The 23,639-nt window shown below is 38.2% G+C and overlaps 1 protein-coding gene across 1 annotated transcript; it reads left to right on the top strand.

The window, feature by feature from the left end:
• Positions 1-1,888: 1,888 nt before the first annotated feature.
• LOC145776261 (epoxide hydrolase 3-like) lies at positions 1,889-14,622 on the top strand. The gene is made up of 7 exons (XM_082587664.1): positions 1,889-2,077; positions 2,877-3,000; positions 3,189-3,283; positions 6,257-6,446; positions 10,419-10,663; positions 11,243-11,364; positions 14,115-14,622. The coding sequence occupies exons 1-7, from the start codon at positions 1,912-1,914 to the stop codon at positions 14,229-14,231; spliced, it is 1,059 nt and encodes a 352-aa protein (XP_082443790.1). The 5' UTR covers positions 1,889-1,911; the 3' UTR covers positions 14,232-14,622.
• The last annotated feature ends 9,017 nt before the right edge of the window (positions 14,623-23,639 follow it).

The raw sequence follows: 23,639 nt of genomic DNA, 5'->3' as shown, positions 1-23,639 counted from the left end.
CAGTGATTAAACATGACGATCAACGCTAAAACTTGTGTCCGCCGTGAGACTAAATTTGTCCGCCGAGATAGCTGCTCAGACCGGACACGTTTGTCCACCGTCAACGAAAACGAATTTCGAGGCCTGAATTCTCATATTTCTTAATTACATCCAAAAGCAGTCAAAATGTCCCGTTAGTCACATTTGGAATTGCCCATCTGCAGACTTTGGATTGACGTAATAAATATTTGTTTGCCTGGATTCAAATTTACGTTTATAAAATGTTTTCGAATGATTGATCACTGTGGTGGGGAAGTTAATTCATTTATCACTGGCCTGTTAAGTACAGCAGCAACCAAAGCGACAGTTCTTACAAAAATCAGACAGTACTGCAGTAGTGGTACTCATTGCCGCTAAAGCTGAGCGATTGTATTTCGGCCGATGTTACAGTATTTCCCAGTTTGTTTCCCTGTGTTAAACCCAAAGCAATGAAGGCGGCAATGATCAACAAAAGAGCAAAGGAAAGAAATCGAAAAACAAGCAGTATAATTGCCTAACAATGCCTTGTGTTTGTAGAATGGGTTTGTCATTGGATTTGTTGGCGCAGGATGGTTAACTATTGTCCTGGTACCAAAAGCCTACTGAAAGAACTTCAACAATATTCCGAAGACGGTTGCAAAACCTTGATAAGGTTTCATTGGCACTTGACTTCAAAGATGACTAATGAAGCTGATCTGCACGATGAACCTCTACCATATGATGGCTGCCCGTGTAGTGGCTCCATAGCGTTGGTTCTGGTGGTATTCCTATTTTTAAGTACAGCCAGCTTATGCTGTTTATCTGCTGATTCTAAACTTATGAGTAAGTCTAAACCACGTTGCTTTGATAGTATTATGAATCCGCCTTCCATCTTGGTTATACTTAAAGAGGTGTGAAAAGATAGTTCTGACGCTGCTGTCTCAGCATGCGGCTCGGCGAAAAATCATACCTTGGTATTAATCTATTATGGACGTTGTATCAGTCAGAAGAGCTAACTTGCTGACTGGGATCACGCCACACAAGAAAAGCTTGCGAAATTAGAAACTTCTTTCTGAAACAACTGACAGCTGTGGTATATACAATACATTGTTAAAGAATTGTCTTCCGACGTGGTGTTCAATAGGCTAGAGCTTGGTTTTAATGGTCAATCATTAACTCAACTCTAATGCTTGTCGAGACTTATCAAAGTCCGATTTGATGTGCGGTTGCTACACGATACTCACGCATTGAGAAACCTTTAATGAGCATAAGCTGCGAGATTAAAGTTAAGTTTTAAAACTAGCCTTACAAGTTAGTGTGATTTTGTAAAATCATAGTGTACTGATCACTGTACGTATCCAGCGTTGCTATGTGAATGTGCAAGTAAATATTCGATAAAGTGGCAGTTCTTCGTGTAGTTACTGAAATAATATTTTAATGAAATCTACCACTTCTAGTTTGTACAGTGCTTAGCAGATAGAATCACTTCGAAGTCATCAGACGCTTTTAGGTTTTTTAGTTAGTTTTTATAGCTTCAAATTTAGTCCGTGTTTGAGGATAAATTTTCCTGGTTTTGCAGCAAATACATCACAATATTAAACGCTTAGGCCAAGTATCTATAGTAGGACGTACGCAAAAAAATTATTCAAATTGTATTTCATTGGAAAGGGAGAAATAAAAACGCGTAATCAACGTACTTCAAAGTGCATCTGTTCTAGATTGTTCTTTTAAAACACATCGAAACAATATTTTATCAAAGCAACATTTCACTATTTATACGTATGTCTTCGAAAAACATTCTTGTAATATTTTTGTTCAGATTTTTGCCTTGTTATCTTCAGTGCTTTGTCTTGCCGTTGCGTGTCAATCATCATTTTGTTCATGCAGGTCGTTAGTTTTTTAGTGTTGTAAGTCATGGCTGGCTTTTTAAGCAGAACCCTTCTGGGTTTATGTTATTTTGGAATCGGAATATTCTGGGCTTGTATTGTCATACCTTCAATGTTTATAAAGACCATTCTTGGTGGAAGGAAAGGATTTGAAAAACTCCTTAAAAGAGGAAATCACGATGAGTGCCCTGAAGGTAATGTTAAAATTTAATGCTTTGCTACGTTTCTTCAAGCTAAGTGAAAGGTCTAAGCTCAAACACTACGTAAAGTGTTTTGTTCCGTCGATATTTGTTTGGTTCTGTACTAGTACAGTAGTCCCCGCTTATTAAGCCCAATTTGTTTCGGTCCGGAAGTATTCTCATTTATAGGAGTGATAGAATTTGTCTCCGCTTAATAAACCCAAAATCGTCCCCGTTTCCGAGGTCGGCTCAATAAGCGAGGACTACTGTACCATGGAAGTTGATGGCGCAGCAAATACGGCGCTCGCTTTCCAATCGTCCGAAAAGCTGATTGTTGAAACAAAAACACCTGCATCAAGGTGTAATAAATTGAGTAGGCGTAGTGGTTGGTAAAGAGCATGCAACCGAGAGAAAATAACTGGTCATCCTACTCTCGTTATAGGTGAAAGCCTATTGTAATGAGATTGAGAACCTTATCTTCGTATTTTGTGATGCCGGTATCAAGTTGGATCCACTTTTACCTGCTATCAATAATAATAATAATACTAACCTAAAGAAATCAAACAAATTGTTTCTGCACCAACAAGCTCATATCAATGTTGATTTCAATTGCCCAACACTCTTTTACACAAAGTTTTGCAGGTTAAAACTTTATTTTTTGAAATGCACTGTTTTGAACTCTAAGCCCGTAAACTTATCGATTGTTCTGACCTCCTACGTATTATAAACATTCATCCCAAGCTAATCTCCGCTGTGCAAGCGTCTGTGATTCATAACGAAATAGAACTAAGTTCTAGCTTACAATTGCTTTCAGTCGCCATGAAAGGGTTCAACCACGGTTTTCTTCGAACAAAGTCTGGAATGCGATTCCACTACGTTCATGCTGGCCCCGAAGATAAGCCGCTCATGTTGTGCATGCACGGCTTTCCTGAATGCTGGTATGTAACTTTTTGATGAACTACGATTAATTGTATGAAGTTCAACATTATCCTATTAAATTTTAGCTCATACATTGTAACGTGTGTGACTGTGTGTTTCTCGAACATAATAATTTATAGCCTATGCTTTCAATGTTTGGTCAATTCATGAAAGCCATAGGCTGCCCAACTGCTTGCGTGATTTGTAGGTACAGCTGGAAGCATGTGCTCAAGCAATTCAGTTCAGACTACCACGTAGTTGCTTATGACATGCGAGGATACGGGGATTCCGATAAGCCTCAATGTAAGTTTCAAAGCATTACCAGTACTACGGTGTTTTATTGTTGCTTTGGCTTTGCATGAGATTTCGTATTACACGTCTTCATTGTCATTCATTCATTCGTCGTCATGTATTGTCTTCAACTGCGCAGCAAAATTGCTGCAATTTCGTTTTGCATAGAATTCATGGACCAAACTTTCAGTGTTCAACATTGTGACTACTGTCATATTAAGCGCATGGCTACCTAAAGATACGGCCTGATTTGTCACATTTTGCAGAAATTTTCAGATTTTGCTAACTTTCAAATGTTGTAAATAATTTTTTCTAAAAATTGTATTTTTACGCTGTCTTTACTGTTTTCCCCAGATGACACAATAGGTTCAATAGGTTTTATCATCCTCACATGTTGAAAAACAAAAAAAATATGATTTCGAAGATTTTAGTCAGACTGTTCATTTTTCAATAACAGTCTGATTCAGCGTTTTTCAACTTATTTTTTCTCATTTGCTATTGCTTCCCAAAGGCAACAAAAAGCATTTATATCATTAGAAGACAACAAAATGTAAAAAATCTCAGAAAATGTCGGTCAAACACTAGCAGTGGCTGTAATCAAAATCTGCGAAATGTGACAAATCAGGCCACATCTCCAGGTGGGTCTGCTACTATTTGGCGAGTCCGATTCGGCGAGTCCGATTCGGAAAGTTCCCTATTCGGAGATTTTTTGAAATTTTTTTTAAAATTATTATTAATTTTAAAAATTGATTATTTAAAAATTATAGGTTTACTCTAAACTGCTACTTAGGTTTTAACTTCATCTTTTATGGCAAACGCTATTTGGCAACTGTCTTTTTTTAGTTGACACGTTTTCGCTGAGACTTTATCTCATTAACCCGTAATGTTAATCATGAAAACTGTTGTTTTGATGTAAAACACATATTTTGAACGAACCCAGACAATCTGCAGACGTTGAATCAATGTAAAAATGACGGATTTTGCCGTCTGGGAAGGCACTCAAAGGTAAACACTGGATAAAATGCAAGAATGCAAAAGAAACGATATTGTAGAATAAAATACAAAATTCTCTAAATAAACAAAAGAATCGGACATACATCTCTCTGTTATCATTTTTAATGTAAAAATTCCCTTTGTGGTCCCTTTGTCTGGAACAATAAAAACTGTGCTGTTGAAATTTCCGATTGTAGTTTTGGTCTCAATCTCATCATCATAATTCGGAGTAAGATGTTTGTTAGGTGATTCACAAGGCTAATTGTTCTGTGGAGTGAGCATTCTGTTGCTCCGGTTTTCTTTGGTAAAGTTATAAATATGGAACGTACCATATCACTAGGGTCCGGTGTCATAAATATGATAACTAAACCCCACTCAAAACTAAACCCCACTCATCTAAAGCTTCGATAATTTCAACTATAAAAGAAACGACATTGTGGAATAAAATACAAAATTCTCTGCTGTAAATAAACAGAAGGCGTCGTTGGATTTAGAATTTTGTAATAGTTGAGGATTCTAATATATTCTAAGTTTGCATGCAGAAGGCGACGCAAGATACATGTCAATTTTATCTGAGCAAACATTAATAGTTCAAAAATAAATTTATTTCGCTTTTTAGTTTTAAGATCTCAATGGTTAGGTCTAAACCCCACTCATCTAAAGCTTCGATAATTTCAACTACAAAAGAAACGATATTGTGGAATATCCTAATGTGCGTATCCTAGTCAGCTAAAGTTCTCTTTTCTACACGATTTCAATGTTTAGCGACGTTAAAATGATGTAGAAACGGCAATTTCTGCTGGTCGGGATAACTAGGCTACGGTATTTCAACGTTTAGCGACGTTAAAACGATTGGCTACACATTTGGTTATCTGTGACTACAATGTAAAAATGAACTGTTAGGCTAGCTGGGTTCTTGGAACAAATTTTTACTGGTCGGGATAACTAGGCTACGGTACCCGATAATTTCCTTTCAATCCAAGCTGTAGGCCACACATTTGTTGATTCAAACTACCGGTAATCATTTCAACTATTCAAAAGTACTAACTTATAGACATATATAAACATGATTTTTTTTTTGTAACATCTGCTTTTTTTATTTTCCCTCTATATCTTAAATTTTTCTGAAGGTGTTGCGGCCGTGCCAAATTTCTTTCAACTCAATCACTTACTTCGGTCACAAGCACGTTTTAACGTTCGCGTTTTGTCGTTGTCGCTTCTACCTTTTTCTCGACCTTTGCTATGTTGACGTGGGTGTCCGACAAATTGTTCGTAAGCAATTGTTCGTAAAGCAACTGTTCGTAAGCAATTGTTCGTAAAACAATTCTTCGTAAAATTAATTCTTCTTAAAACAATTCTTCCTAAAGCATTTTTTCGTGCATGCACTTAAAATTTGATGTATACGTAGAATTGTTTTACGGATTTCATTTTACGAAAAACAGTTTACGAACAATTGTTTTACGAACAATTCCTTACGAACAATTGCTTTACGAACAATTGCTTGCGAACAATTTGCCTATAACCGTTGACGTGTATTGTTTTTGATATGATGGTCACAAATAAAAACAACTCAACTGAACTGACATGACGAATTTTCATTTAATTGTTCAAACATTTTATTTCTATTTTCTCTGCACGATTTTAACGTTTAGCGACGTTGAAGCGATGTAAAAACGGCAATGATAAATAGGCTACGATACCCGATAATTTTATATTTTTTCTGCACGATTTCAACGTTTAGCGACGTTAAAACGACGTAAAAACGGCAATGATAATTAGGCTACGGCACCCGATAATTTTCAAAAAAAATTTCAAAAAATCTCCGAATAGGGAACTCTCCGAAAAAGGCTGTCTCCGAATAGGGAACTCTCCGAATCGGATTCTCCGAATCAGACTCTCCGAATCGGACTCGCCGAAACGGGCCATTCTGTCTCCAGGTGGCCATGTTAAGTGAGTATAGCTTTTCAATCTCACGACTCCATTCTATCGTAGCAATTGGCCAGTATCATGTGGATTATCTGGTGAATGATGTTCAAGAAATTATCACTGCACTTGGATATCAGCGTGCTGTCATTGTCGCTCACGATTGGGGCGGTGCAGTGGCGTGGAGAGTTCCCCGTTTCTTCCCTGAAGTTGTTGAAAAGTTGATCATTATGAACGCACCAAGCGGGGACGGAATGTTGTAAGTAAATTTTACTCTTAAAGCAAGCGCGCGGTTGATAACAAAATTCTTTTAACACTATTTGGTAAAGTAAACAATATCACACCAAATCAGAAGAATCGGTTTATTTAAATACAGAGCTTTCGCCACACAAGTGTGGCTTCATCAGTATAAACTTATTCAAATAGAATAAGTATAAACTTATTCTATTTGAATAAGTTTATACTGATGAAGCCACACTTGTGTGGCGAAAGCTCTGTATTTAAATAAACCGATTCTTCTGATTTGGTGTGATATTGTTTACTTTATTTAAAATGTTTTGTCACACCGTGCATCCCAGTGGATCATCAGTTGAATTATAGGAAAATTTGATGAAAAGTTTAGGAACGAAGTTTTGTTTTGGAATACTATTTGGTAAGTTGGTAATTTTTCGTCAACTGACAGTTTGGCAAAACGTTTCTGAAGTGCCCTCTTGTTGTTTCTCAAATACGGTACAATGTTGCTTTGTAATTTTTTTTTTATTGAACGTGATGATTTGCGATTGAGTGCATGTTAATAGCAACACGGAGCTAGTGTGAATGATATCCGCTTCTTCTTTATAGCTCAGTTGGATAAGCATTAGGGTGGATCGAAAAATCTAAAATTTTTATTTTTTGAAGCTAGTATGTCAAAAAGGTGCGAAATACCCATAATAACATGCATGCAAATTTTTTTTTGGTTTTGACAATTTTTGATCGCCCCCCGCAAGGTTTTAATTTCCCTAATATCGGGTTCGAGAAAGTCTCCCACAAATTGGTCAAAAGCATAAACACTGTGTGACTCACTTATGCGCTTTATGATGTCATAATAAGCGACTTGTGTTTAAACAGATACAATTGGCCGTTTTATCACCATGGCTAAAATACCTGGTCTTGTATCTCAGCAATCAGCAATGCTGATTTAGTTGATGCAGCGTTTGATTCGACAAAAGAATTCTAGATATAAAAGAAACTTTATAGTACAATTATTGGAATTTGCTTGCTCTGCAGGTTCCACAAAGTTTAATAAAACAGATTAAAAGACAGTTAACTCAGACAAGTACCCGTAACCCTAGTGGGCGATGGCCTAGTTTTATTATTAGGGTACTTGGTGCTTCCCTTCATCAATCTCCAACATTCATTCAGCGTACCAGTTTGACTGCACTGGTGAATGTAGCATTGATCTGGCGATGCGAAACCCAGGATGCTTGAATCACTCAGACACTCACGATGGCTGACTATAGCTAATTAATTGAACCCTTAGATTAGATTATATGTCAGCGATAACAATCCGTATGAGAAACTGCAAGCATTGGTTATGTTCATTATCCGTGTTTATGCTCCAATGTGGTTCGCAATAAAATCACACTTATCTTGCAAAGATGGAGCTAGACACATTCACCAAATGATAACCACATCACGATATCTTAGTCAGAAGCACAAGAAAATTATCGACCTATTTATACACCGCAACTCATACTTTGCTTATCTGGAAAATATATTTTTGGCTATGATAACTTACCATCGACCACATATTCGAGAACTAGGCCTGCGTAGAGTGATGAAAGCTAGAGCTGCAAAACCCAGCGGAAAAATATGAAAATTTAAAGTTCCCGCAAAGCTTAATTTTGATGCAGTGAAATACTTCGAGTTGATTAACTGGACACTGGACAGACTTCCTATCACGGACCTTCCTGTAATTAAAACAATGACGGATGCGGAGCTCTGGCAATTCATGATGATAGATGTGACTCCCACTGTATTTTTTTCCAAATTTCCATGTCACAAGCAGGCTGTTGAAAGGCTCGTGAAGCTGGTTGCCGACGCATCTAAAGCAGTTTGTGGACCGAAATATCGAGACGGCTTCATTCGTGCCCGACTTGCTTCTCGTCAGTTAATGCCAACATTTGAGTCTAAACGTGACTTTACTCATTTTAATTTGTATCATAACTGTTTATTATATTGCTTGCAGTCTAATTTACATCGGCTGCCAATATTGTCGTTTTTATGTCGATTCAATGTTGTCGGACATTGAATCGTTATTAAAAAGAAGAACTACCCAGACAACAAGATTCGTCATTTTTACCCTGATTTAACAACTGCAAACGTAAAATCAATGTAAAAATGATGGATTTTGTTGTCTGGGTGGGTTAGTTGACATCCAAGAGGAAAACACGTGTCTTCAGAGTTGAGAAATGTTTCCGTTGTGGGTTAGTGACTTCACACCTTCAATGGTGACATCATAACGGTATACTCGTAAATGACCAGGTTTTATGAAAAGCGGTATGCAGTTGAAACAATTTAGTGTCGTTAGTTGGTTCCGCAATACCGGATTACAGTCCCGATAAAGCAGTTATTGCGTGGTACAACGATTCTATAGCAGGACGTAGCCCAGACTTCAGCAACACTAAGTGATCATTTTGGCATTGTTGCAAGTTTAATTCTATTTACTTGTGCTGTCGTTATTTGTATTTTGGCCTCCAAGCACGCCGATTTGGCCGCCGAGAAGGAGCACTCGGTAGGCCACGATGGCTGCCGGAAAAAAACACACGACTTTTCAGGCCTGGAGTTAAAATCGAAAAAAAAATTGCTATGCAGTTCTTGTATGTATGACTGCCTAAATTTGTATGTCGCGGGGGGAGATCAAAAACTTGTTCAAACCTCTTCAATTTTTTACATTGTGTTTTGGTGGTATATTGGCAACTTTTGCCATATCTAGCTAATTAAAATTGAAAAAAAAAAATTTTATGCCATTTTTGATCCACCCTAATAAGCATACGGCTTTGCAAGCGAAGAAGCGACAAGATTAATCAACAATGGTTTAACGTTTGGCTTGACAGTTCATTCTTTATACAATAGCACGTAATTGATAAAGTAATTTTCCAGCAACAACATTTCAACAAGAGAGAATTTTTCCCTGTCGATCTCGGTTACCGGGTCTGCGCCTGGGTTCAAAACTTCAGCTTACTTAGTCTGGCCATAAAGTTTTTACGATGGTTTAACGATAGGGATAATAATCTACCTCTCAGATATACACTGCAGAGGCGGCCCTTGCCTGATTTACACTCAGTGCACTAACCTCGCACATGCGATTTATAGAACTTAATTTACATTGTTGGCTAGATGCTAGAATCTTCAATTCTTCGAATGTACAAAGCACACTATGTTCGTATTTAGCACCAATATATGCAGTGCCGTAGCGAAAGGTTAGTGCCAGGGAGGCGAAGTACCTTAAATAAGCTTACTGACCACAACTTTGCTTCAATTTTTTGCATTTGCTGCAAAACATGGTGTCTGTTATTCTTCCAAATTTCTTTTCAGCTTGCTATTTTTTCTTTGCAAAAAAACATTAAATTGTAGTCTGTGAGTGTATTTTAGCTATTTGTGCACCCTACGAAACAGCTTACTGTACTTACAGTATGTACTTCAGCATGCATGCGTAATGAACCCAACGCAGTGTTTCTTTGCAGTTGCGCAAATGTAACAAAGGTTATTTGCCCAATGGTGAGATTTGATACCTGCACACTTGCAGCATTCCATATTTGAAAATAAGATAATACAATTTTTTCAAAGCGTGATATGACGTTTGCTGCAAGAGTCATGCGCTATATTGAGATTTAATTCGTAAGCGTTTAAGTTTGTGCAGTTTTTTACAAAACATAAACGTAATACTAAAGTTGTGGTCATCAACTTTGTAATTTTCTTATAACTTTGCAAAGGCAGCCTTAAAATATTAATTCTCAGTGAAAAAATTCATTTGCTCACTGTTAAATTTTCTTAAAGAGGGAACACTGACTCAACGTCAAAATATTATGCATTAAAAATAGTTGTTTTATACTGTATTTAAAAAAATCTGACGTGAGAAGAAATCAGAGCTTAAATTCATATTCAGCACCTCAAAGTTATTCTGTATCAATTTTCAAAGTTTAAACTACAAAAATCGTGTTGACCAATGTTATTATTGTGATCATTGCAGTACTTTCGCCAAAGATTACCCGTCTCAACTTCTGAAATCGTGGTATATATTCTTGTTTCAACTTCCTTATCTTCCTGAATTTCTAACTGCGATGAACGACTTCAAATCAATGGAAAATATGATGCGTGGGAAGGGAAGCATGTCAATCAATAATCCTGCAAATGTTCTTTCATTGGAGGAAGTCGAAGTTTACAAGCATTATGCTGCTCGCCACATTCATAACGGGATCAATTACTACAGAGCAGGTGATAAGAATGATGAACCGCACTCTTAAATTAAGTTTTTCACATTTTTCAAACCATGTCTCATACAAGCAGAATCCGCCTTTTTACATTGAACAACTTTGCTTTTAAATGAAGATTGTGAAATGTGAAATAGCGCAAGATTGATGATCTTTGACCTTCGAGATACCGGCTCATACTTTGCAGGCTCATACAACAGTGGCTGTAAACATTAAACAAAATTTACGAACTAAATTAAAATACTCCGAACACGGAGACAATGACTAGCTAGAAAGTACCATAACTGAGCTTGTGGTTTGATTTTGTTGTCAAGTCGGGTATTATTGGTTTGTTCTGCCCTTGTTCTTGCATTAGCAGAGCTCTGATGAGCAGAGGCGACCTAATCATGCCGGTATTGCATTTTCGATTTTAGAAGTCATTTGACGACAGTTTTTCGAAACACATCGTTAGTTTACTATAGATTAAGGAGAATTTAATAATCTAAGCACTTCGAATTGTTTAAATGGGAAAGAATGTGAAAAGGCCGCTTGGTCAAAAATTCTACCACCATAGCTCACTTTCATTTTTTGCCGTTTTTTTTAGCAAACCCTTTCTACACTGGAATGAATTTGAAGGCTGTCACGCAGCAGATCGTCCTACCAACATTGGTGATATGGGGTAGCGAAGACAACGCACTAGACAAGCGAATGGTGCCGTATATCATGGTAAGAACTAAGATATAAATGATTTGTTAGTTACATATCATAAAAAGTAAGAATAAAATTCCTGACAAACATGACACAATTTAGCATTGGTGCTTTAGGCTCAACCGTAAACAGAAAGGAATCAATGCTTGTCGCATGGCTGTGATAGGCTACAAAACAAAAATTTTTGGCACACCAAGTCGGAAAAAGTTCTGTATTTACGTCTAGTTGGTTGGTGGTGATAAACTTGAAGATGTCGAGAAATATAGCCTATCGTTCACTCTCAAATTAATATTGCATTGGATAAATGGAATATGAAGGTGTCGAGGAATATAGTCTGTCAATTCTTTTCTCAATAAATATTGCACTTGATTTAGGTCTAACGTGCTTTATCGTGACAAAAAGGAGTTCGTCCAAACAGCTTTGTACTTTGATTTACCTTCGTTTTCGCCATTTTACGCGATGTTTACAAATGGTAGTCTGATCACTAGGGTGTTTCATTTTTTCACCATTTTTGAAATTCAAAATGCCTGGGGTCCCATCTGGTGGTATTTGGGGAAAAAATTTTACACCCCATTTTTTTTCAATTATGACGTCATATTGAGGTGGTCCACGAGGTTTGAAATTTTTGGGCCTCAAAATCTCGAAATTTGGCCGTATCTCCGGAACCGCTCATCATAGATCGACAAAATTAGTACCAAATTGCGCAGAAGGGTCGGTTTCCTATACCTGATGTAGAGAATATTAAGGTCTATGTGCTTCAGAAAAAAAGTTATTTCAAAAAATCTGATTTTCGGTCTATTTTCTCCTGATGAACAGAGATCAGGTGATCAAGATAAAAGTTTTTCTGCATTTTTCCGCTCTTGGAAGGTGTTATTGCGTAATAATAATAATAGTTAGGTTTCAGTACTGGGCTTGTCTAATCTTGCTATCTGGTTAAGCAAAGCCCCATCTTGCATTGCTCCGGGACCCTTCTTGGTGCCGTCCACAAAAAAAATGACATGGGTGGGAAAGATATATTTCGTTTATGTGAAACATGCATTTAAGGGTATGAATATCAGGTGCACGGTCGTTTGGTCGACAGACATTTGGTCGACAGGACGTTTGGTCGACAGGACGTTTGGTCGACAGGACGTTTGGTCGACAGGACGTTAGGTCGACAGAACGATTTATTTTAGGGTTAGGGTTAGATTAGGGTTATGGTTAGTTAACTAACCCTAACCCTAAAATAAATCATTCTGTCGACCTAACGTCCTGTCGACCAAACGTCCTGTCGACCAAATGACCGGGTACCGAATATCATGACCAACTTCATCATTAAAATAATTGACCAGTCGAGTATTGACTCCGGACTTTTTTCCTGTGTTGAGAGCAGTCGTATCAGCCATGACTGAATATACTTGGGATAGGTGAACTCTGCAAGCCTCCTAGATGATGGTGTAAAAAATAAGTTCAGCAGGGACCGACACACTTTTGGGAAAAGATTTAACAGCAAGCACACTTTCATGCTTCATGCCATTATCATCAACACGTTGGCCCAAGAAAACGTATAGATCTCTTTTATCGACAACGTGCCTATCATAACATAACTGCATGGCAGAAGCTGAGTTGAGAAGGTTCTCACTTTCCATCAGAGATTTTTCTCTCGTTTTTTGTCGTTGGCGGTATACTGTCGAAGGTGATGCAGCTACTTGATCTTTTCCAAGAACCGACCTCATAAGATCTGACTGCTGGCGTACCGAAGTCATCCTACGATCAGCAAGTACACAACTTCTATCCTTTATGGAAAAAGAATGTACTTTCTTGTACACTTTTCCCCAATCAGCTGGTTTCAGAGGCTCGTATTCCTTATCATCTTCCCAATTCATATCCCCATCAGAGTCGCTTTCGCTACTGTGTAGACATCTAACTACTTCATTTCTTTTTTTCTGTTTCAAACATAGTAGTGCCGATGCTTTAGAAGATTGTATGCCAGAAGTGCTAGGTTTCTCTGTTTGCTAAGCACTGGAAGACCAGCTTTGTTCCATATGCCAACTACATCTTTCAGCAGTTCATCTTTCAAATCTTTGAAATGGGGTATTTTCTTCAAAAACTTAGGATTAGTTTCGGCCACTTTCTTCCACAAGTAAAAATAGTGACTGACTATACCTGAATTAAGGGGAAGCACAATTCTCTCCAATTCCTTGAAGTTTTGCATTGACTTACTAATACCTGATCTTAATGCCATAATGACACTTAATCTAAAGCAGGTGAGCAGCATACCTCTTCCTCAACGGTTACATTAATATTATAATAGTAATACCTTCAAATTACCATTTCATCTCTTGCAAAACGACCAAGGACTATTATTACGCAATAGCAGCTTCCAAGATGGAAAAATACAGAAAAACTTTTATCTTGATCACCTGACTCTGTTCATCAGGAGAAAATAGACCGAAAATCAGATTTTTTGAAATAACTTTTTTTCTGAAGCACATAGACCTTACAATTCTCTACATCAGGTATAGGAAACCGACCCTTCTGCGCATTTTGATACTAATTTTGTCGATCTATGATGAGCGGTTTCGGAGATACGGCCACATTTCAAGATTTTGAGGCCCAAAAATTTCAAACCTCGTGGACCACCTCAATATGACGTCATAATTGAAAAAAAATGGGGTGTAAACTTTTTACCCCAAATACCACCAGATGGGACCCCAGGCATTTTGAATTTCAAAAATGGTGAAAAAATGTAACACCCTACTGATCACTTGTTTAAAACCTATTTTTAGAAGGACCTGCGAAACGCCAAATCTGTAATAGTTGATGGAGCTAGCCATTGGGTGATGCTGGATGAACCCACACAAGTCAAGGATGCGATGAAAAGTTTTCTGGAAGAGAAAGAATAATCATTCTTAAAGCGATAATATTTAAGCGCTACTATAATTATTCCTAAAGCCTAAAGAGATCTCTTGAAAATGAGAATAGACCTATTCTGTAGATTGTTGCAGATGATCCTTTAATCATTCTTTAATTGTTACCGGTACATTAAACGCTTAGAACCGAAAATAATATCTGCCTTTAAGATATTTTCACTCTTCAATTTAGTCGAGTATTTGAACCAAGTCTGCTGTAGGCCCCATAGCAAAAAGAGATAGATAATCGGATTTTGTGACCTGCACCCTCCTTGTTCTAAGATTTTCGCCTTGTACTGTTTGAAAAGCGACCTCCTAACCTACTTTTGATGTTGATTACCATGAAATTGTGTCAATTTTAGATTACACCTAACGTTTTGTTGCATTTCACCTTGTGCAGTTTTATAGTCGACAGGCAGTGAATTTTCAGTTATTTGGCTGCTTTGAAAGCGTGTAGCCTAATGTATAAAAATGAAACGTTTAAAGGGAAATAGAAAGATTCTACATGGAAAATGCGGAATCGTTTATTTTTTTGCAAAATGTGCAAGTTTATTTCAATTGACCTTAAACTTAAAAGCTTAAAGCACAACGCAGAAATCCGTCATACGTAGGCTACAACTAACTTACAAGTTACAACCCCCAAAAAAACTAGCCCATCCCGCCCCGTTAGGTCAGTGGTTAAGCATCCGACTTTTTGACAATCGGATATTGTCAATCTCACTGAGTCTCAGTATCCGGCTCTGCGTAAGTGGTTTAAAGCCTCTTTAGGTACGGTATGCGAAACTCTTGGGAATAGTCTAACCCAGTGGCTCTTAAACTTTTTGAGACACGCCTCCCTTTTACAATTCTAACAAAATTGGCGCCCCACCTTGTTTCAAAATCAAAAAACCTTAAGCAGAACAGCAATTCGTTTCCAGGTAAGTTGCATTAATGCGAAGGATGTAACTGTTTTTTGGATACTAAATGTTTAATTCGAGGATTAGTAGCAGAAAATACACATCTCAAATCGGCTTCACAGTCAAGTTTGTGTCCAGATTTTGTTTTTATGTTCATGAGAGTAGAAAAAACATTTCCGCACAAGTAAGTGGATGAAAATGGAAGAAGTGTGTTGTGTGCGTATAGCCACAGCGCCCACACTCTTGTAAATGTCTGTAGGCCTACATGTTTCATCCAGAACTCAGTCAGTGGCATTGCTTCAAAGTCATCCGTTTCAGTAGAATTTCATGTTAGCTCCAAGAATTCCTCTTGTAAATTGTCTGTAGGGTTTCTTCTCCCGATCTATCATGGGAGAAATTCCGAAAGACGCTTCTACAACTTCCGCCGTCGACGATTGGCGAAAGCACTCGCTACTTGCAATCTTTATTTTTTTTAAAAGAATCTTATTTGCATTGGAAAAAAGCTAAAGGTTTATTTTGATGGTCAGGGTGTTTTTTTTTTCAAGATGACGCTGCGAACGAGTTGGTCTCGCGTCGTTGCTCAGATTTTGAAAACATATGACGCATTGTGGTACAACTTGGTCATTTACAGTACCGTACGGTACAGTGGCGTAGCCAGAAAAAAATTTTGGGGGGGAGGGCAAATATTTGATGAATTGAAGAGAACGACAAAATGTTTGATTTAAGACATCGCCACCTGATGTGCAGTGGCGTATCCTGGTGGGTTAAGCAAGGGAAGCAATAAAGCTGGTGGGGGTTAGAGCGTGCCGAAGGTACGCGTATTCTAGGGGGGTCCGGGGGCATGCTCCCCCGGAAAAATTTTGCAAAATTACACTTAAATAATGGATTATAACGCTTTCTGGAAACACTTTCAGGGTAATATTTGTATGAAACTTATTAGCAGATAAACAGCTATTAACTTTTTAAAGGTAGCTCTTATCTACACACAAACGGGCAAAAACTGCGGCTAAAATTAGAGAACACAAAAAACTCAGCTACACAAAAACCCTACAGAGTAAGCGATCCTGAAATTGCTTCCACAGATTAGTTAAAAGAAGCCTAAATCGCGTAAACTTTGCGCGATTTACGATTCTCAAAATTTATTGGTGTCTTTCTGTGTGTCTAAAACAAGTCCTGGGGGGTGTTAATAGCCAGATGTCTTGGAAAACAATATAAATTTATACAAATTATATTAAATCAAATATAGTTATTACTATCTGAAGCCTTTACAAATTGTTTTACCTAACGGATCATCAGAAGGTCTTATTCAATATTTTCAACAAAGGGTTCAACTTCGGAATCCAAACTTTAAAAATTTGGGGGGGGCCATGGCCCCGTTCGCCCCCCCCCCCCCCCCTGGCTACGCCTATGGTACGGTAGCCTACTTATTTACTATGGCACCTATAAAGTCAAAATTAAGATAATCTTCGTCATACTTTCTTATTTTTCCCCACTCATTTTTTGTCAATAGAATTGATTAATTAAAAATAAACCTAATTAAATCAATGTTAAAAAAAAAGTTTACTCATGGCACTTCTGTAGAGTTCGGGATACCGCTGCACTTCTAGCAGCTGTCACTTGTCAGTCAGTCGTTGACATTATTATTACAATTAAAGCTCGAGGCTGCTGTGCCAGAAAACCGTTGTGTTACGAGAGTTAAGGTGTCGCAGAAACATTTAGCAAGGTCTAAAACAGTGATATCCAAACTATGTGCCGCGGCACACTAGTGTGCCGCCAGAGATTCTCGAATGTGCCGCGAACCTTTTTGGAAAAGAACTATATAAATATTTAAAATAAGCCATGCAGACAAGCATATGCGACTTAAAAGCACTCTAACTGCTTCAAAAGATGATAAATAAGCACATGTGAGGATAAAACCAACCCCGACATTGCCGATAGCGTAGGGTAATTGCTACGTCATAAATCGTCTGTGAAAGAATACGTTCAGTAGGGGTTTATTGCTTCAGGACCCGAAGATAACCAACAACCTTTCTGCATTATCTGCAATAAAGCCTTATTTAATGAGTCGCTTGTTCCCAGTAAGCTTAGCGGACATTTGGAGAAAAATCATCCAACATTGCAGGATAAATCAAAAGGATATTTTGCGAACCTGAAGTCCCAAACAAACAAGCAAGCAAAGATCATGAATAGCTTACCTTAAGCCGCCGGAAAAAGGATTGATTGCAAGTTACAAAGTGGCTCACTTGTTGGCGAAACACAAAAAAGCACACACGGATGCAGAAACAGTAATTGGACCGGTATTAGCCGTTGTTGTTGTTGTTGAAGAAATGTTTGGTAATGCTTCTCCCGAAAAAGTTAGAGTTCCGTTGTCAAATAACATAATTTCACAAAGGATAGAAGAGCTATCTTCAGATTTAATGGTTCAAGTTCGCGAACACTGTTGCTACAGACAACGAGCTGTCTGTACTACTACTATGATCTTTACAAGTTAACGGAATTACTGACAGAACTGGGAAATCTCATTCGCTGGCTTTTATTCTCTTCATTAACACTAAACATTGTTAAATAAATGTTTGTTTTGTAAAGAATTGAAGGACACAACCAAAGGAGAAGACATAGCCTATTCAAATTGGCAGATGAAAATATTTTGCTTTCTGAGTTGAAATGCAGTAGCTGCGTGAGCGTTTGTACTGATGGTTGTCCTACAATGCGGGGGGGGGGGGGGGATAAAAGTCTCGGAGAAAGCCTTTGTTTCGTTTCCCGCTCTTTATGAATCAACTCATAAACAAAAAATCCTTCCGCAAATCGTGAGCACATTGTCTGGACTTCAGCTTGCAATTGCACTGCAACATTACTTCCCACCATCTGGAAGCAATGAAGCAATCTTTCTGCAGTAGCAGAAGAACAGCCATTGATTTACGAAACAACCCGTTTTTACAAAAGCTGTTTCCACAAAAAAGATTTGGCTGTCTACTTCCAAATCCTATTCCATGATCGGTGCAAAAGCTATCCAAATTATATTGCCATTTCATCTTCATGGCTATGTGAACATGGCTTTTCTGTTTTGACTGAAATTAAAAGCTGCAAATGAGAGAGACTGCTTAGAATTGACGATGAAATGCGGGTATATTTGTCAACAATGCAACCTCATTTCAGTCGTAGGCCTATATGTTGGTATAAAACTATAAACAAGCACATCCATCGCACAAGTGAAAATATTTTTTTTAAAGCAACTTTTCTCCTCTTGCAAGTGTGCCGCAAGCGTTTCATAATTTTTCTAGTGTGCCACAAGCTGGAAAAGTTTTTGAACCACTGGTCTAAAACATCACAAAGAATGCGAGATATGACAACACGCTCTACAAACACTGGTAGGCTACTGTTGTAACACAAAGTTTCATCTTCAACAATGGACTGTCCAGTGTTGTTGTGAAGACATGTTTGTTTAGTCATAATTCATGCAGAGTTTTTCAATTTCTTGCGCCCCCTTTGTGAGCCTCACACGTCCCCCAAGGGGGGCGCGCCCCCCAGTGTAAGAACCACTGGCTAACCTATTAAAGGGTTTGTAAGTCCGAAGATGAAGATTCAAAGCAACCAACAAAATTATGAAGATAATTTAAAACTGACATGCTTTGTTTATATTGTCTACCTCTAACTGAATATGGCAAAACTGTTTGCGGGGTTAAATGACTTTATTGCCAGGTTCGTTATGTTTTCAGTTGGCCTTGAAGTTTGGCGTCTTGCACTTTAATTTTATATATAACTACGAATTTGTCCTACAAGCATTTTAGTTGCGATTATTCGAATTGGTGCGAGATCTAACAATGTAATGCAGTGGGATGGCGTAACGGATAAGGCGTTGGCTTTCTAATTATGCAAACCTGGTTCGAACCTCTAGTTAATGAATTGGGTGGGGATAATTTTTGTAGGAAAAACGGCCGAGAGAAAGGAACTGGCCACCCTATTTTTCTTAGTGCCGATCTAGTGAGTTTCTAAACCGCCACTCCACTAGTCATAGGCTCGTAGCCTATGTTTGCAGTCCCACACAAGCAATTGGCAGGGATGGAGGAACCATTTTAAAAGTAGGTGGGCCCAGAGGCGCAGCAGTCAAAGTCAATCCAACCTCTGGGGGGCTTCTTCCCCCAGACCCCCATATCATTGCTACATTTCTTATATTTGAAATCGTTTACACCAGGAGTCGGCAACCTACGGCCCGCCAAGAAACGGCAAAGTTAATCTACTAAAAAAATAGCTTTAAAACAGCAATTTTTTCCATTACAAAGGAAAGGAAAGCCAATGAAGCAGAAAATTCTTTTGCTAGCTACAAGGTAGCACAATCAATAGAAAAAGACAAGAAATCGTATAGTGATGGAGAATTTGGGAAAAGGTGTAAGATGGATGTTATTGAAAACATATGCCCAGAGAAAAAAAACAAACTACTTTTCAGATACAGGCCTAAACGTAACTCGACGAAAAGAAGAGATATTGGAGAACGTAACATCTAGCAAAAAGTTATTGTATATCTACAGTTCTTTGCAATGGCGATAGATGAGAGCGATATGGCGATAGATTATGGCGATAGATAGATAGCGCAATGGCGATAGATTTTTCAATTTTTTCCATGGCCCACTAGGGGGCCATGGCTCCCAGGTTGGGAACCCCTGATGTAAATGCACTGCTTCCCAATTATAGGCTTAGGTGTAGACAGTAGAGCTAGTCTTCGAGCTTATATACGTCGACGTTTAGCCTTTTCATCAGCAATATTCCTTGTCGGCGCCTTGTTTATGAAAAAACTACTGAAAGAACTATGAAAAAACTACTTTTTTCTGGACCTCTGTTATGTTTTGTCATATATTGTTTTTTTTCTCGTTGTGATGGTCAGAAATAAAAACAAACTGAACTGAACTGAAAAAAGTTGCAAAGGCGAGTAAAAGAAAAAAGGTTTGATACAAACGTGAGTGGCGAGTCGCGGAAAACAAAGTTTAGACCTTTCCCGCAGCTCTGTGCAATGAAGCGTGACGTTGAAAACAATCACGCTGGCTGCTTCATTAGCAAGCACCAAATTGCTTGTGAATACTTGATAACTTGTTGAATAGGTAGTAGAATCTTCGTAAAAACATGGCATCAACGTTAAAAACAAGGATCTGACTGTTAAATTTTATTTAATTTACTTTTATATGAAAAACAAGCCAATTAAGTGATGCAATGATAAGCCACTTATTTAATGGGCTCTAGTAACTGCGCATAAGCTATGGCGCTTGAAGGAACTGCTGGTAGTGTGTTAATGTCTAAGCAAAACGTTGTTGGTCTGCAATTCCGATAGACTTGAAATATCTTTCTGCTTTAGCTACTATGACTTTATAATAATAAGTGAGAATTACTGTCTTATTTGCTACAACAAGTAGGCTTAGTGGGTTTCAGTTGTAGCCTTTTTTTTTCTTCTTTACTTGTGAAAGCAATGCAGCCTATCACTCATGGCCTAGCCTACTTGCACTGAATATGAATCAACTGAAGTAGGCTAATAAGCTGGACTGCCATTCAATCAAGGCCGTAGCCTAACTTCGTCAGGTGGGGCTCCGATACAATTATGAGGCTTGCATTAGTTTCTGTGCTTAGGCTATTATAGAACGTAGAAATGACATATGTAAAGCTCGCACGAGCTGCAGACTACGAAACACCGGTGTCTAACTGTCTATTGCTGTCAATTCTTGCTACAATCAGCTGTTGACAAACATTTATTGTTACTATAAGCTTATACCTTGTTTTGGCAGTTTTTGGCTCAATTGCCTAACGGGTCAACCTATTGATGAAGACGCAAGGGCACACACTTCGCATTTGCCCAAACTCATCCAATACAAACTGGATTTCCGCAGAAGTTTGGTGATTACTTTAGATATGAAATCGAAGCTACGGTTTTAATCTTTTCTTCTAACCACAGAAGGATTTCAATTATTTGTTTGTTTAGCCTACCCAGTTTCATATAAGCCACCCAGTAAAGTTGACATGAAGTCCAGTAATAGGCTAGCCCAGTGTTTCTCAAACTTTTTTAGTCCATTGCCCCCTTTTCGTTATTGAAATAAAATTTCGCCCCCCTAATTTTGTCAAGTAAAATAAACACTGATAATTAATAATAGAGTGATAGCCAAATTTACTTTTGGGAATTTAATCAACGAAATTGACATTAACATTATAATGTTCAACAGGATGGATGAGCTTGGCGCCTTTTACAAAGTTTTGAAATGTTTGGCGACATCTTCGTAAGATAGAGTCGACGATCATCCCGTTTATGAACTAGCAAGCGATTTCTTTGCTTTGAAAGCATCAATGTCACAGCCGAAAACCCCTTTTCAACCATATATAAAGTAGGAAACGACAAAATCTACATTCTAGCTTCTTTCCAGAGAAGCTCATATTTGCCAGCAACCTGGTATCAAAACAAATCGTATCGATCATTTCTGATTTTCACTCTTGACTCATCATCTATTTGCATATCAATGAACTGCTCTTAAAGTTCCACTTCTGCAGTAGCCTATGTCTGTAGGTTCGATAGAAAATGGTTGTAGGCTACCACCCAGTTTGGAACATGGAGGTCCACGAGATCTGCAAAGCGAAGTTTCATGTCTTTATGAAGCATGTCTAAATGTGAGCAGTATTTTTGCCGTTGCTCTTCTGTAATAACATTCTCGCTCAAATTGAGAAACTGAGTTAAGACATTTTGACCTGCGCTTTTATCTTGTTGACGCATTTTATCACAATATTCAGTGATTCATGCAGTTCAGGACTGAGATTATGGGCAACCAAATGCTGACGGTGAATTACACAATGTATTGCAATAAGTCCAGGAATTGCTCTTTTCATCAGTGCAATAAACCCTCGATGATTTCCAACCATTGCCGGAGCACCGTCAATTGCGCATTGTAGAATATTGTTCAGTGGAATCCCCTTCTTTTCGTAGAATTTTTTCAGTGCATTAAAGATGCTTGATGCCCGAATATCTGTAGGAAGAATGAGCGCAAAAAAAATCTTGTTCTCATATTGTGAACAAAACGCACATATCCAAGCAGCAGCAGCGATACATTGTCGGTCAAGTTGGATTCACCTATTTGCAGTAAATGGTTTGCGCGTTGGACTGTTATTGGTGGTTTGATAAATTCGCCCCCTTCGAGTGTGTTCGCCCCCCGACCGCCCCCTTTAATTTTTTTGCCCCCCTGGCGCTCGAAATCGCCCCCGGGGGGCGATTTTATCCAACTTTGAGAAACGCTGGGCTAGCCTAATCACGTTTTTTTGCTCCCATTGCAACAACATATAGATGAGTAGGCTACGTACTACGTAGCCTTTACTGCGATAACAAATGCAACACAATAAGAGGCAACGAAGAGATATAGCCTATAGCCTAGTTGTCGAGTCGGCTGCTATGCTTATTTTAGCATGCCATTAAGTGTCTTTGCCGAGACACAGCCGCAAACTCTGGCGCGATGTCGAACCGACGTCCTTTGCGAACGTCGCCCAAACGTTTTCACCACTCAACCATGCAGTTGCTACATTACTATAAATTATTTGTACAGTACTTAATTCGAATTTTATAATGTTAAAAAGTTTACTAAAATTTTAGACAACAGTTAGTAGGCTAATACTTTAATAAAATTCTGTTAGTCTAACCAAAAAGTATGGTAGGCTATTGGGGATTCCACTTGCGCTGTAGTCCAATTTAAAATGAATGCGTGTGTGTTGCAAACTTGTGATGTGATTATTCCTATTTCGACAGAAAGTAATAATGCCCAAAATGCATAGGCCTATGCTGTCTCATTCTGTGTCAATATATTAGTTCCATAAAAATAAAAAAAGCCAAACCAAACACAAACATAAGTGGCTAGAAACCTGGAGTGACCAAAAGCATAGGGTAAGCTAGGACAAAAACATCAAGTAATAAACGGAAATGCTGCACGAAAAAATTATAAGTGTAGATCCTAAATGAAATGATAACACGTTTAGGCTACCTACTTTAGATGTTAATTCAAATTTTTTTGAAATAAAATTTATCAGTGCGAGGTCCTTTCGTTCAGTAGTCCCGTGCAGTAGGCTATAGCGCTGTGCCGGCGGTAATTAGGTCCATGGGCTAAGGCCCTGCAGTAAATTCAAATTTTTTTCTGAAAATAAATAACTTAATTGTAATACTCAGTCAAAAAAGTACTTTTAGTACAAAGTGTACGACTAAAATGAGCGATGGTTCGATCAAAACGTTCAAAAACTGTGCTTCACTTAATCACTACTACGATTTCAGTTCTTGAAGTTGTTTGTTTTCAACGTCACGCTTCATTGGTTGGCTGCGGGAAAGGTCGGCGCAGCAGTTTCGGATGCCATTTGACGACTTTCCCGGCGGCCATGGCCGCGATGGTGACCGGGAGCTTAGACGCTTGCAGTTATTGCTCTCATTATACCGAAGTTGTGATTTGCTACTTTTTTAGTTTATTTGTTTTTTAAGTTTAGGAGAACTTGGTGAATTCGAAGC

Source organism: Aplidium turbinatum, chromosome 1 (assembly GCF_918807975.1).
Source record: "Aplidium turbinatum chromosome 1, kaAplTurb1.1, whole genome shotgun sequence".
NCBI lineage: Eukaryota > Metazoa > Chordata > Ascidiacea > Aplousobranchia > Polyclinidae > Aplidium > Aplidium turbinatum.
This window is presented reverse-complemented; position numbering and strand designations above follow the sequence as displayed.